The 16,138-nt window shown below is 40.2% G+C and overlaps 1 protein-coding gene across 4 annotated transcripts in view; it reads right to left on the reverse strand.

Moving 5' to 3' along the window:
- The window catches only part of MAPKAP1 (MAPK associated protein 1), a 231,243-nt gene that overhangs the window by 123,249 nt on the left and 91,856 nt on the right, over positions 1-16,138 (reverse strand). For all 4 annotated transcript variants that reach the window (XM_090274729.1, XM_090274727.1, XM_090274730.1 and 1 more), the window contains one exon: positions 7,094-7,266. In XM_090274729.1, the coding sequence (XP_090130855.1) occupies positions 7,094-7,188 (95 nt within the window). In that variant the 5' untranslated portion in view covers positions 7,189-7,266. The remainder of the gene's footprint in view (positions 1-7,093; positions 7,267-16,138) is intronic.

Raw genomic sequence — 16,138 nt, forward strand, 5'->3', positions numbered from 1 at the left:
TGGTGGGCCCCGTCCACCTCTCATCTCATTCCAATCCATTTTCTCTTCCCTTCTTGGTGTTCCAGCTACACTGGTCTTCTTTGATTCCCCGACCACACGCTTCTTCCTGCCACAGCATCTCTGCCATGCGGTTTGATCTGCCAAGACTTTCCCCTCCAAATGCCTCTGGTATCCCTTCCTCGGGGAATTTCTCCCAATTCCCCCCCCAGGCTAGAATCTCATAAACAGCATTCCTTTCCTTCAGAGTGCTTAGCTCACTTTTTAAGAAAACATTATTTAGTTTAATTATTTGAACTTTCTGCCATTTTCCCTTACTAAACTGGGGAATTCATGATAAGAGCGTCCACGTCTGGTTCCGTTCACCAGTGTATGTTCAGCAAAGTGCCTGTATACAGCAAACATGCAATGAATACTTATTGTATACAATGATAAGTGAAATGAGCCAGGAACAAAGTGCAATACATTTGATCATGTCTTCTTCCCCATGAACCTGTAAGTTTTTTTCAGTGGGACAATCATATTTCTCTTGTTCTCCATTTATCCTCAATACCCAGGACCCAGAGCTCCATAAACATCTGCTGAATTAAGAAATGACCGAGGAGTCAAGTCTTCGAGATTAAGCAGGATATCAAAAAAAAAAAGAGTGAGAAAGGCGTTTCTGACTAAGGAGACAGCAAACGCAGACCTGGTATCAGCGTCATAAAGCTGCTAGTTAAAGAAGGTGATGTGTTAGGATGCACAGGAGCATAGCTGGGGGTCAGAATGGGAAGGGCCTGTTAGGCTGTATTATTTAGGTAATGGTTCTCAATGATGACCCAAAGGAATATAGATTAGAAACAGAAACCTAGAAACGGGAGAAGAGTAGAGAGAGGTGGGTAGGCAGACAGCACAAAAATGGGGGTGGGGGGTCGAGGAGTATAAAGAACTCAAATTGCCAACTTGTCAGGAAATATAACGTAAGGTCAAACACTCCTGCATACTTACGTGGCAAAGCGCAGTTATCTGAGTCATCAGGAAAGGGCTAAATTATGCTACTGTTGGTGAATTACTACCAGTTTTGTTTGCAGTGATAGCTGGTCATAGTTACAGTATTTAGCAAAAACAGACATGAACATTTACTGAGCATTTGCTAAGTATTCTCTTATTTTATTTTCATAACTACTCTATTAGGAAGTTTCTATTTTCACTCTATACAAGAAGACTGGAATACATGGGGCTGAAGCGATTCATCCAAAAATCACCCTGATAGGTACAAACATCAGAATTCAAACCCTGACTATGGCTTTGGATCCCACACTCTTAACCATTATGTTATATACTGATTAAGAAGGCAGAGGAAAATGTTAACACATTTTAGAGGGCTTCTACGAAAAACTGTTAATATTAAGGAAGTTTTATACTGAATCAGGTAAACCCTCAACTATCTACAAAATCCACCAAGTTTCCCAAGGGATCCAGACAATTGAGGCTACATTTTAAGGAATTGGATCCGTATGGAACTCCATTGCATGGTTTTACCATGTCTTTAGATTCTCTAGAGCTGCACTTTCCAGCACGTGGCTACTGAGCACTTGAAATGTGGCTATCTGGCGTGGAGATGTGCTGTAAATATCAAATCAATGCGAGATGTCAAGCATATGAAAAGACATTCAACATCATCATCTCATTAGGGAACTGCAAATTGAAACAACAGTAAGATACCACTGTCCACCTGCCAGAACAGCTAAAAACCAAAACAGTTACACAACTAAATGCTGGTGAGAATGTGGAGCAAGAATTATCATGTATTGTTGATAGAAATGCCAAATGGTATAACTATATATTTTGGAAGACAGCTTGGTAGTTTCTCAGAGAGCTAAACACAGTCTTACCATACAACCCAGCAACTGCCCTCCTAGGTATTGGCAAAATGAGTGGAAAACTTATGTTCGCACAAACACCTGCACATGAAAGTTTACAGCAGCTTTATTGATAAATCCCACAAATTGGAATCAATTAAGATGTCCCTCAAAAGGTGAATGAAAAAACAAACTGTGGTACATCCATACAATGGAATATTATTCAGCAATATAAAGAAATGAGCTATGAAGCCATGAAAAGACATAAAGGAACATTATATGCACATTGCTAACTGAAAGACGCCAGTCTGAAAAGGCCATAAATAGTATGATACTAACTAGCTGGAAAATGAAAAACTACAGAAACAGTCAAAAGATGAGTGGTTGCCAGAGATGAGAGGTGAGGCACTGTTCATGATTAGGGCAGTGAAACCATTTTATCTGATATAATCTTTAGAACTGTACAATATAAAGAGCTTACTCTAATGTAAATGACTTTAGTTAATAATGTATCAATACTGGTGCACTGATTGTAACAAATGCACTACACTAACACAAAATGTTAATAAGAAGTAAAAATGAGAGGCAGGAAGGAGATATTTCAGAACTCTATATTTCCCATGAAATTTTCTTTTCTGTAAACCTAAAAGTATTCTAAAAAATAAAGTCAATTAAAAATGTTTTAAAATCTTATAGGTAACCAGTCTCACAATAAAAATAAATTGAAATAAAAAAGAAAAAGATATGTAAAAAACAAACTTAAAACAAGTTGACTGACATGAAACCAACGTATCATTGGACAATAAATGTTAATAAGATAAACTTCCCTATGAAAAGAAGTTGACTTAGACTGCGTCAAAAAAGAAAAACCTCACAAAATTATTCATCATATCTAAACCAAAAAGACAAAGGTAAAAGGCTGAAAAGGGATACAAGAGACTAGATCAGAGCAAAGATGAAAAGGGGTGGGGTGTGGGGGGAGAAAGGCAGAACACAAGACAAAAATAAAACAAATAGGGCTGTTTGATGTTGAGAAAGTACAGCCCATAATAAAGATATGAAATGCATGAATCTTTTTGTGCAATGAGATATATAAAGAGGAAACTGTTGAAATTTCAGGAGAATTTGACAGAAATACAAGAAAATGGAAACTTTAATCCATTTCTCTTAATTACCCATAGATGAAATAGTCAAAACATATAAGAACATAGTAGTAATGAAATATATTGATTTAATAAGTATATATTGAATTCTGTAACATACTCAATTTTTTCCAGAATCCATGAAATACTTATAAAAATCTATTGTATGGTAATCTGCAAAATATAAATAAATCTCTAAGGAGAAATTTTATAGGCTATATTTTCTGATCAAAATGCAATAAACATAAATCTATACAATACAGTCTAAATTTAAAAAATCCACCTAGACATTGAAATGACTTCAGTTAGTTTCTTCCAAATGAATTTTAGTTTCTCCTAAAATCACTGCATCAAAATAAGCAGGAAATCAGTTTAAATACTACATTCCAATTCTGATTAAGAGTTAACAAAGGAAGTCAAGAATTCCAGCTAAACTCTCCATTCTTACTATCATAAATAGTTTTCAAGGCACAGAGACAAAAGAAGAATATTCCTTTTTAAAAAATTTTATGTATTTATTATTTTTAAATGTTTGGTTTTTATTCATTTACTTTTAGAGAGAAGGGAACGGAAGGAGAGAGGGAGAGAAACATCAATGTGTGGTTACCTCTCACACGCCCCCAACTGGGAACCTGGCCCACAACCCAGGCATGTGCCCTGACTGAGAATTGAACTGGTGACCCTTTGGTTCGCAGGCCGGTGCTCAGTCCACTGAGCCACACCAACCAGGGCAAGAACAATATTCTTAAATGAATGATTTTCTTGACAACCAGAATGAAATTAGAAGAATGGCTTCCCATGCATCTAGCAATTTGGCCTCCTATAAATGAAGAGCTCTTCCAAAGGGCCAACCCACTGGAAAAGATCAAATAAGGACTTATTTCAACACTCAAGTACAAAGAAGCTAGAAAGAAAATACCTTCCACTACACTGTCTGATAGGAAGAGATCCCAGGATTTACTTTATAGATTGTCTTATACCAATGGAGATCTCAGAAACCCACTGTCATGTAAGAATTGTAAAAAATTTCAAAAGATGGTATATTTAAATTCAATGTAATTCTCTGATTCAAAATATAGTTATAGAGCAATTGTTTGAAAATGATAACACACTAGATATACTTCAGGGATAAAAACCTTACTAAGATATATTCAATTTCAGAGACTTACAAACTAATATGAGATAGTCTCTATTTGGGGGATTCAGAATTGCTAATTAAATTGGATGATTCTTCCTTTTTTCTTACTAATTCTTCCTCTGCTTTATTTACCAGTTTCTGATAGAAATGTATTAAAATTTTCCTTTTTGACTGTGGATCAGTCAATGCCTCTTTAAAAATAATTTTTTTTTTTTTTATCCTTACCCAAAGACATTATTTTCCCCATTGCTTTTTAGAGAGAGGAAGGCAGATAGAGAAACACTGATGAACTGGGATTGGATGAGACAAGAGAGAAACACTGATGAGCTGGGGTTGTGTGAGCCAATATCAGGGATCGTACACACCCAGACAGGGGACTGAACCCACAATCTAGGCATGTGTCCCAACCGGGAATTGAACCTGCAACCTTGGTGTTACAACACTGCAACCAACTGAGCCACACCAACCAGGACCGTCAATGCCTCTTTATAACCTTCTTGAAATATCTTGAGACTATGTGGTTAGATACATACACAGTCAGAATTATTATATTATCTTGGTGAGCTATTCCCTTTCACTACATAGTTTACCAAAATATCCCTATTGACATTTTTGCCTTAAATTCTACTGTTTCATGCACTGCCACCAGCCCAATCCCTCCCACACCCTGCGTCCCCTCGGCCAGCTGGAGATGAAGACTGGCCCATGGCAAACGGGGAAAGCACAACAGTGGCCGCCTGACAGCTCTGGGGCTGGGAAGGAAGTAAGGTTCTTTTGCAGAACCAAAGTTTTTAATTTTGATGTAGTCCAATTTATCTTCTTTTTTTCCCCCATTTTGGATCATCCTTTTAGTGTCATGTACGTAAAAACTCTTCTTCTAACCCTCTGTCCCAAAGATTTCCCCCTGTTTTCTACTAAGAGTTTTATAGTTTTACACTTTACATGTACGTCACAAGTAATTTCGAATTAATTTCACATGTGGTATGAGGTTTAGGGTGTAGATTTTTTTGGCTTATGCAGGACCAATTGCTCCAGCCCAACTGGTTAAAAAGGATATTCTTCTCTCATTTGATTTGTAGGTACTTTCAATATGAAGACTCGTCCATATCTGCATTCAATTCTTGAAGAGTCTCTGGCATTATCTCTTCAAATATTATTTTTCTGCTATTCCTTCTATTCACTGCTTCACAAATGCGAGGCTTTCAATCTTCCCTCCATGTCTCTTAACTTACTCATTTTTCATTCTCTGTATCTCCTTATCTCTGTGTTACATCATAGGTGGAATTCATTAGCACTATCTTTCAACTCATTCCCTCTTCCACTGTGCCCAGTCTAGTTTATCCCATACTTTTTTCTATGACTCAACTCTCATCACCAAAAACAGGGTCAGATCTTCTCCTAGAACTTGATTTTATTTGCTAATGAATTATACAATATTATTATTGCCTATTTACCTTAGACAATAAGCTCCTCGATGGCATGAACTGCCTTTTTCATGTCTGTATTTCCAGATTTAGCACAATGCCTGCACTAAGCATGGATTCAAAAAATACTTTCCTATCACCTATAGTACAAAGGATAATGTAAGAGCAAAGAGCTAGGGCTCTAGAATCAGACGTTCCTGGGTTTAAATACCAATTCTACCATTTCCTGTGTGACTTAGGAAAGTTACTTAGCCTGCCAAAGCTTTAGTTTCCTCATCTGTAAAATGTATGTCCCAGTGCACTCCTGTCTCTGTTACTAGCAGTGTAACCCTGGGTAAGTTCCTCTGCCTCTCTTAGCTCCAGTTCCTACACTAAGCAATGCTTTAAAAATTAACTCAGACAACGTATATAAAGTCACTAGCACTGTGACCACCTTTCCTGTTTTCTTCTTTCTACTTCATGCTAAAAAGGGACAACCATAGTTCAGCCTGGAGCAGAGCTGCTGACTCAACCCTTTTCTGAGCCTAGGTGGTATCTTGGTTAAAAGGGCTTTCAATTGCCATGGGAGCAATAAAGATTAACTTTATATCCACAATCTATTCAGTCAAAGTGAAGGGTAATGTCAATAAGAACTTGAAAGAATAATTTTAAGTGCAAATATGACATACCCAAAGGAAAAAAAGAAAACCGAACAACTGACAGCAGGCTGGACCGTTCTAACCTGGAAAAGGTGAGAGGAGAAAGTCTGCATGAGAACGCATTTGCAAAACGAAGGCACCCGCTACATATTACTGATGCCCAAGCGCTATGGCTGGGAGGAACACCTAGAATTAGAGGAGGATGCCTGGCAGATATGAAATTTAAGTAGGGAGAGCCGATGGAGAAAAGCACTTTCTAGTTCAAGTTATGATGTACAAACACAGAGATTCTACTTTCAAGCACTACATTTTTAAAATAATTGTTTAATGAGGAATAGAGTGTAGTGATTGAGAGAAAAATCAAGCCACTGACTAGTAACAAAGAAAACTAATTGAGATTAAAGGAAATAATGCAAAAGCCTTGGTATCGAACAGACCAGGAATCAAATCCTGGCTCTGCCATCTCCCACTGGCGTAACTGCAGCAAGTAACAATTCTCCTGTGCAGAATGAGGAGCATAAAGCTCCCCTCACAGGGAGCTAGGAGAATTCAACGAGAAATCAGGTACAAAATGCCCAGCATGGTGCCCAACTCAGGGTAGGTACTCAATAAACATTAGTTCCCTCCCACTAACTCGCATGCCATTTTTATCAGCAAGCCCCATGAAAGGGTTTGGAAACTGCTAAAATGCATTTCCTTGTGTCTGGATTCACAAACTAATCAGTTTATTTATAAGCAGAGTCTCTGGGCTAAGCCTGAGATACACAGGCCCAAGGTCTGGTGAGCAACCTGACCTGGATTGGTGTGGCGGTTTGGTTCCCAGGCCAGTGCCTAGAAAGACTGGCTGGGCCCGGACTGCAGCCCAGGCGGCCAGGGGACAGCCAGAAATGAGAGCAGCCAAAAAGAGGATTACTTGAGCTTCGGCTCCCGTCCTTCGCTTGTGTACTGCCAACAGATGAGCCCGATCAGGTCCTGCACCCTGGCGCTGGCCATTGTCACCACAGTCATTGGCAGCAGTCTGTCCTGGCTCGAGTGTAGGGGGAGGTAGACATCAATCTTCTTGGTGGCTGTTGTGCCTACATGACCCTGTGGACAGAGCACACGCATGAGAGTAAATAAAGCACACAGTCCCGGCCATGCAGACCCTGCTGGGCCCCCGTGACTGCTCTCCAGGGCCTGTATGCAGCATAGCCATTTCTCATCCTTTCTGCACAGACCTGCTTATGAGCCTGGAAAGGTCCCAAAGAGGGAACACTGTCTAGTTTTAAGGGTTTTTTTTCATTAGTTTTCATTTTCTAATGGTCTGATGGACCCGGTTCTGCCAGCAGTAAGGTAAATGAGCGCTGCAATTAAAGCAAACAAAGTAGAGTGGTGAGCAGGCCCGATGCTTTCGTGGCAGGAGACGCGCTTTGCTACTTACTTGGTGTGACTTTGGAAGAGTCACCGCAAGACCTTGGCATCAGCTGCCCTCCCTGAAAACTGCCATCTCACTCCTCAAGACCTCGGAAGAAGCTGCGCGGGAAGCTGTCCCACTCCGAAGACGCACTTAGGCCTGTAGCACTGGGACAACGGGCTTGCCTTCTCAGAGACTATGGGGTCTAATTCCATTATGCAGTACATCTGTTTACTTTCGTCATCTGCATTGAAGTTCAAGGGTCCCTGGTCTTCCACTTTTGCGGTAACCATCATACCGCACTGCCAGTCCCTCCCACACAGCTACCCCTCCTCCCTCCCAAACCTTCCAATCCCCTCTGGGACTCCAGCACTAATCAGCAAACTTCCATAAATCATCACTTCTTTTTCAAAAACATTTCCTCCACCTCTGCCTTAGTTGAAACCTGGTGGTCATTAAGGATTTTGCTTCCTCTGCTGTCCGGAAGACTATTTTGCTTTTTTATTTTTCACTTTAAATCCTCAAGGCCAGGAGGTGGAGTAGGCAGGTATTCTTGTCCCCATGACTTCCAAACTATTACTTCTCCTTTCGTGTGAGAACCTCTGTTCCTTTGAGACCTGAGCCGCCCAACTACACAGCGTCTCGCCTCCTCCTTGGTTTCTGTTATCCATCAGCCTTCCAGTCATTGCCCTCACTCTCTGAAGGCTTGATGGAGTTCTTGCCTCACAGGCTTCTTTCCCATCCCAACTCTTGTCATCAGTCTTGGCAACTTCATCTAAAGGAAGCATCTGTCCAATACCCAAGGGTCTCAATACACAGACGGTGTCATCCCCAATACCTTTTCATCCACTCCACCTCAGTCACAGTGGGTATGCCAGATATCTGCACCAACTCTAAAATCTCAAATTAGACTATCCATTCACTGAATACACTTTCACCTCATCTGTCCCTCAGATTCTTCAACCTACAGTCTACCGACCCCCTACCTTTTAATTATCTATCAGTCCCCCTTATCTGCGGTTCAAAGACATCTGCAAAAAGGACATGACACAATGCTCCATCAATCTCAACACATGGGAAGTTCAAGCAGACGACCGCCTAGCCTGGAGGCTCGCGGTCAGGCAAGGTACGTCACGCGCGGAGGCTGCGCGCAACGAGGAGGCGGTCCAGAAAAGATCGAGGCGGAAGCAGCGTCAGCAGCAGCAACAACAGCCATCTGCCTTCACCTGTACCAAGTGCGGCAGGGATTGTCACTCCCGAATCGGACTGCACAGCCATTCTCGGCGGTGCAGATAGACTCTCAGGAAGCTACGCCATCGTCTCTCGAGACGGACGGCTGCCGACGACGAGTCCCCCTTATCTCCCAACACCACCCTCCAGATTACATGACCCATTATTACAATCACTCCTTTGCAAATACAGCTTGAACACTCTCTGTCCATTGGACTCAACTGGCAGAACACCAATCTTGGATGAACCCAACACTCTGCATTCCCCAACTAAACATCACTGGAGAAAAATCATGTAACTATACAGGTTGATTTTACTTTAAATTCATGACGATAAACCTCAAACACACACTCAACACTGTATCGCAAGCCAATTACATTTCCTGATGCAACCTGCACCCTACCCAAGCCCTCTACTGCACACTTTGTCTTCTCTCTCCAACTTCCCATGATACCCCTGGCCCTTCAGTTCTTGTCCTTCACTAGTGTAACTGCCAACAGGTAAGAAATATTGTTTTTCATTAAGAAAACGAGAACTTTTATAAAAGAACTCTGTTATCCTCCCATTATTAAATTACAGACTTACCTGGATTTAACTACCTTCTCTCCTTCTCCCCCGACCTTTCACTGGAGTGTCACTGTCTTGTTAAAGGTCAATCTCTCCACTTGTAATCTGACTACCTCTCCCAACATTATCTCCTGCCACTCCATCACCTGCTCCTCATGCTTCAGCTACAATGTCCTTCTACAAGTACCCTGAATATGTGAGTATGTACCCTGCCTGCTTCTCCCACTTTCAAGACCATAGCAAGTGCTATTTGCTATGTCTAGAAGGCTCTTTCTCATGATTTTTGTATCTTCTAATGTGTGGACTTGGACAGGTTACTTAATCTCACTGTTCTTCCATTTCCTCATATGTAAAATGATGATAATGATAGAACCTATCTATAAGAGGGCTCTTGTGAGGATTATTATTTTTGTTATTATTATTCTTCAAGGCTCAGATGATATGACACCTCCTCACAGGAACCTTGATAATCCTATAAAAAGAAGTCCTGTCCACAGTTATACTCACATTTAACTTGTTTATTTTCTTCATAGCCCTTAATAATTTTGTATTATGTGTTTATTTATATACACCTTTAGTGAATGCCTTCCCTACTAGCCTCTGAGTTCCATGAGGGTGTCAGCGTAGGGACTTAGCTACTTATTAATAAAGGAAGAGGACAAAGGGAATCAGACATTAAACATGATAAACTAGGGAGAAGCCCGCTTGCTTCCCTAGGAAGTCATAGCTTCGCACACTCCCCAGGGAACACTGGTCCGTCCCCCACAGATCACCGGGAGAGGGGATAGAACGATAAAGAGGGGAGGTAGGCAGATGCGCAATAGGGGCCAAGATGGCGGCCACAGAATCCTGTCAGTCTAACCTGGGGAAAGAATGGTTTGTTTAAAAGGCTGGACCCAGTGTAAGCCCATGAAAGCTTAGGGAGTTGGTCTGTTATTTTGCAAAAGCACCTGGTCCTTCCCAACCCATGCAGACCCCAAATGCAGGCTCCAAGCGGGAGCCTGGGTACAGCAGCACAGCAATGGATTGCAGCCGGCAACAGCACGAAGCTACCTGGACCGGGGCTGAAACTGCTGATGCCAGACCAGTGGCACAGAATCTTTGGACACTGGCCTTTGTTTTGCTCTTGATAAAGACCAGGCTGGACATCTTCCATGGCAGGACAGACAAAGATGGGACACTGGAAGCCTGGGGGCAGAATAAATCATACCACGCCACAATCTCCCATATGTGTGGGTCCCTGGAAAGCTTTCCTTGAGATCGCATGAAAGCATAGTTTCCATCAGCAGTTATAACATCTCTAAACAGCCAAGTGTTTGACCTTGTCAGGCAGTCAAAGGGTTAAAATTGAAACAAGGGAAGGCTTACTGGATTGGGTTTGTGGCCCTCTTATCACTCTCTCCAACCTCCTTTTCAGACCCAGCCCAGTTAATTGTCATTGCTCTTCCTTCTTATTTCTGTTTACTCCTCCTCCTCCTGAAGAACTAGAGCTGAGGGAATACAGGAATCACAGTGTCTTAAAACAGGAAGATTCAATGACATGACAAATGTGAATGTGCTTCACAAACTGCAAAGTGTTTTAGAAATGCAGAGCAGTACTGTAGAAAGGGCCTAAGTTTTAAAATCAGACCCATTTCTGCTACTCAAACCTATTATGGTCCCATGAGACCAAAGATGGATGCTATAGGAGCCCTAATAATAATAGTTATTAAAACAAGAATAACAAGAACTGGCATTTACAGCTAACTGTGAAATAAATTATGCTAAATGTTTGCCTAACTTATCTCATTTAACTCTCACAATAAGAGGCAGGGGTCTATCATTACCCTCACATTATATATAAGAAAACTAAGACTTATATGGTTACAGTCACCGACCCATAACCAAGGTGGAAAAGACAGACTTCCAACCTGTGTCTGTCTGACTCCAAAGCCCCTACTTTCAACATCAATGCCTTCTTTTCCTAAAGTTATTCTAAATGAAATCAATTCTCACTTCCAAGGGCTTGGAAGTCATCCCCTCCCTCTTCTCACAACAGATCCAACCTGCTGCCCACAGAGCCTCACACAGAAGGCAGCCAGCTCGGAGGGGCTGGCCAAGAGGGCGTGTTAAGAGACTGAGACGCCAGAGAACTTCGCTGTTTTACGTTGACTAGGGACACCATTGTTAAAAAGTGATGCTCCTACAAACCCCTTTATCCTCTTTATTTCATGGTGAAGTAGCAAGTGTGGGGAAAACTATGAGAATAAATACGGTAGGTACTTATAAAATGAATAAAGCGCTGATGACAGGAACAAGTGCTCTGCACAAATACCGAAACTATGTATTTTTTAATAAGGAGCCTCTTCTGAAAAACTCAAGGTGGTGGCAGTTAGCTCTATCTAATAGTCCCTCTGTTGCAATATTTAGGGACTCATCTAAAACATAAAACAATTCATCAACATAATAGAAAGTAATTAACTTATTAAAAAAAGAATAAGGTGACCAAAGGATTAAAAATATTCACCACACATCAAGGCAAGCAGTATTGCAAAGACCCAACATCTTCCTATTAAAAAGCAACTAGCAATAAACAAAGATCATATTATACAGTTTCACTGCATGGCAACTTATGTCCCGCAACATGGAATTAGGGAATTGGAGGCACAATCTGAGCCCAAGGGGTCAACACAGAGATTGGGACAACTGGTTTGGGACCATCTTTCTCAGTCACTCATGCATTCGACACCCACTGAAACACCGTGTGGGGTTCTGCAGACAAAACCAAGTGAGACCCAAGTCAGACTCCCATCAAATTCACTATCTACTGAGGGTCTACATTGTATAATGTAATAAAAAACTTCAAGAGCTCAGAAGCTCACACAGACTAAAGGAGGTTGGCCAAGGACTCCCTCCCAGAGTGAAAAAAAACTTGCCTTTCCACCCAACAGACACATTGACCCAAAGAAAAGATGCTTCCTATATTTAAATACCTACTATACCAACACACAGAAAGTGAAGACTTCTTCTGAGACAGAGGATTGAGTGATTTTAATGTTCTGCTTTATATTTTTCTGCAGTTTCTATAATAAGAATGTATTATTTTTATATTAAACAAAATAGTAAATATTTTAATTATGAACAAAAAAGGAGGTAAAAAAAAAAACCTACCAGAGGGCTTAAAAGTGTTAGGTAAGAGAAAGAAAAAATGAGTTTTGAAATGTAGTCGATGTTAAGGCTTCCAGTAAGATTTACTAAGAACGCACTATGTGCCAGGTGCTATGACTGGCTGTTGAAAAAAATAAGTTGAAAATGTAACTCAAGACATGTTCCTATAGCAGGTTAGGTAATTTTTATCAGAGAAAAATAGAACGTAATAAACCCACAAATTTGGATTTGAGCAACACTTTCCAGGAGTAGCCCCTAATCAGGGAATGTCCCAAATTCAGGTTGTAGAGACAGAGAAAAAAAAAAAAAAAATACACTCCCTGTACAAAATCAGTCAACAGAAACGCAACTCCTGAAGACCAGCTGGACTCTAGAGTCCCTACCACAGGGCCTCTCCATGTGACGAGATCTGCAAATGCAGCCAAATCGCAAACTCAACACATCCGAGACCTGTTTTCTTCTTCATCAGCTCACCTCTCATGCAGTGTTACATCCCAGGGAAGGCTTTCACCACCTACTCTGGCACTCAGTCTAGGAAAGTTAACTCCTCTTCTTGTCTCGTCTACATCCAAATGCCTCTAAAATGTCCCTTAAATTTTTCTCTTCACTGCCACGGCCCCGGTCCCAGCTTCATCACCTCTGAGACACTGCAGGAGTCTCCCTACTACCTCTGTTTCTAAAAATCTCTCCTCTGTTCAAATGCCTTAGTGCTATCAATATGATTTTTCTCAAATCACTGACCATACCAGTCACCAGCTCTCAGAAATATATGATGGATTCTTCCAGAGTCAGCATTCCAACCCCTTAGCATGGCAGTTAACACCCTTCACAATCTGGTCCCCAAATATCATTGCTAAAGTATATCAAGCAATAGTTAAGAGCACAGAGTGGGGGTCAGCCAGATTCAGGTTTGAATCCAGGCTCTGACACTTCTTTAGCTGCTACACCTTAGATGTTGGGAAACTAACTATACTTCTCAGAACCTCCATTTCCTTACTGGGGAAAGCAATTGAGATGTATATAAAATGGAACATAGTCACTGATTAAAAAATGTACATATCAATAGGATGAATAAACAGTATTCTTTTAACATATGATTTTAAACACCTGCATTTAATTATAGCATGTATTGATACTATCAACCTATTCCCTGGTTGTTAAATATTTACTGGTTCTAGTATTTCACTATTACGAATAATATTCTCATAAACATCCTTACATAAATGTTGGTGCACATATTCCTAGTAGATTATCGAGTCAAAGAGTATGAATGCTCTGTGGTTCATGATATATACTGTAACAGTTCACTCTTTTGACAAGTGTCATGACACCAATCATGAAATATCAGTATTATGAACCATAAATCATCCAATTAATAATTAGCTCAAAAAATGTAAAAACTCTAAAAATTTAAATAACTTCTAATATCTAAAATGTGAACACATACAGAATTAACATATGCAGTTTTCTTATCTTTACCCGAGGACTTTTTTTTTTTCCATTGCTTTGAGAGAGAGAGAGAGAGAGAGAGAGACACTGATGTGAGAAACATTGATGCAAAAGAGAAACACCGATTGGCTGTCTTCCAGACACGCCTGGACTGGGAATCAAAACTGCAACTCAGGTATGTGCCGCGACCAGGAATCAAACCCGCAACTTTTCAGTTACAAGACAACACTCCAACCAACTGAGCCACACCAGCCAGGGCGAAATCTGAAGAATTTTAACATGATGAAATAAAATATTACATCTATACTAGATTTTTTTCCCTATCTGATCCCATTAATTAAAATATTATGCATCTTGCTGCTTATCATAAAGTTAAATTCAAAGTTATGCACCTGATAGTTTCCAAAATAGGAGAAGCAGGAAGAACAACAAATGGTATTCATCCACATCAAGTGAGTTAGCTAAATTAAGTCTTAAGAACAGAAGGTCCAGTTATCAGGGCTACTTAACGTCAAGGTTTGTCAGTAATAAATTTGAGGATCAGATCCCAAAACTGTTGCTAAGTGTTCAATTTCTTTGTCAAGGGGAAGACACAGAGAAAGGACAGACAGCTTGGCTTCTGCAATTAGAGACAAAAAGCAGGCAACATGATTTCATTAGTCACAACTGCACAAGCAGATCATTATATGTAATTTTAATGCAGAAATAAATAAATCAGTGTATCCAGACAACATAATGATGCAAATTGACAAAAGGGTTCTTTGTAGCCTTCAAAAGTTAAAACTCTCTTAAAGAAATGGCTGCAGGTCCACTCTGCAGTACCTTTCCTCCCCAACTCCCTCAACAAGGACCAATGGTGTGTATTCTCCAATGACCTAGTCTTTAATAATATAGTATCTAGACTACTCTGATGATGAATAAGAAATTTCATTTGATTAGAGTGATTTCAAAGAAAACCTGGCCTAATCTGGTCTAAGCCAGGTTTATTAGACTATGAGAAATAAAGGGGATCTACATGGGGAGGGAAAAGAGTCCAAACACCAGACTATATCATTTTGCTTCCAATAAATACTACCTTTATGGGCTTGGAGAAAAATCTCACTTTTTTACATTCAAAATTGTAGCACTGGACTTATGAATAGATTTTGTATAAAATTTCATGACATCCATTCAGAGCTAGGGACTTGGCTTTGTAGTGCTATCTTAACCCTCAATAAATCTGGAACGCTTAAAGGTTATTAAATTAACATTTCCCTGATCTGGCACCTGTAGTCAAGTTAATTTGTCAAAAACATTTCTACAGTTTGTCACTGGACACAGTATTTTCTGACAAGTTAAGTTAAAAATAAAATTGACAAAATCTCATTAATTTCCTCTGAATCACCAACCTTGGTTCCATTAAGCTTTTATTATTAAGAATATCAACTGTCACTCTCTCTTTAACAAGGTCAAGTTCTAATCTCGGTACCTCCAGGATCCTTACTACATTAATAGGAGCCAGTGAGGTAGTACAGTGCGGTGGTTAAAAACCTAAGATGTAAAATCAGAAATACCTGCGTTCAATTCTCAGCAATGCCATTTACTGCGTATCCTTGGGCAATTTTATTTAACTTCTGAGTTACTATCTCCAATGAAAACAGTGGATTACAAAAGTACTTCCTTATAGAGTTTTTTAAAGGATTCGATGAGATGATGCACGTAAAGCATTTTTATCACCAGTCCACAATAAATACTCAAGAAATGTTGGTTATGCCCTGACTGGTGTGGCTCAGTTTGTTGGGCGTCATCCTGCAAAGCAAAAGATTGCAGGTTTGATTCCTGGTCAGGGCATGTGCCTGGGTTGTGGGTTCAGTCCCCAGTTGGGGCGTGTGCGAGAGGCAACTGATCTATGTTTCTGTTTCACATTGAAGTTTCTCCCTCCCTGCCCCTCTCTAAAAATAAATTTAAAAAATCTTTTGTTTAACAGGTTTCCTTTCTTTTCTTTTACTTTTTTCTACTTACATTCATAGATTAAAAACAAAAAACAATAAAAAAACTGGACTGGCATTTTTATACTTTGAAAACTGCAGGGAATTTTAAGGGTCTTCCCCTCTAAAACACTTTCCCCAAATAGCTGTCCTATAAACCTCTCCTGAACATCTCTCCACTGATGAAGTCCTGCCACCTTCTGAA

Source organism: Furipterus horrens, unplaced genomic scaffold, assembly GCF_987537825.1.
Source record: "Furipterus horrens unplaced genomic scaffold, mFurHor1.1.pri manual_scaffold_4, whole genome shotgun sequence".
In the NCBI taxonomy this organism is placed as follows: Eukaryota; Metazoa; Chordata; class Mammalia; order Chiroptera; family Furipteridae; genus Furipterus; species Furipterus horrens.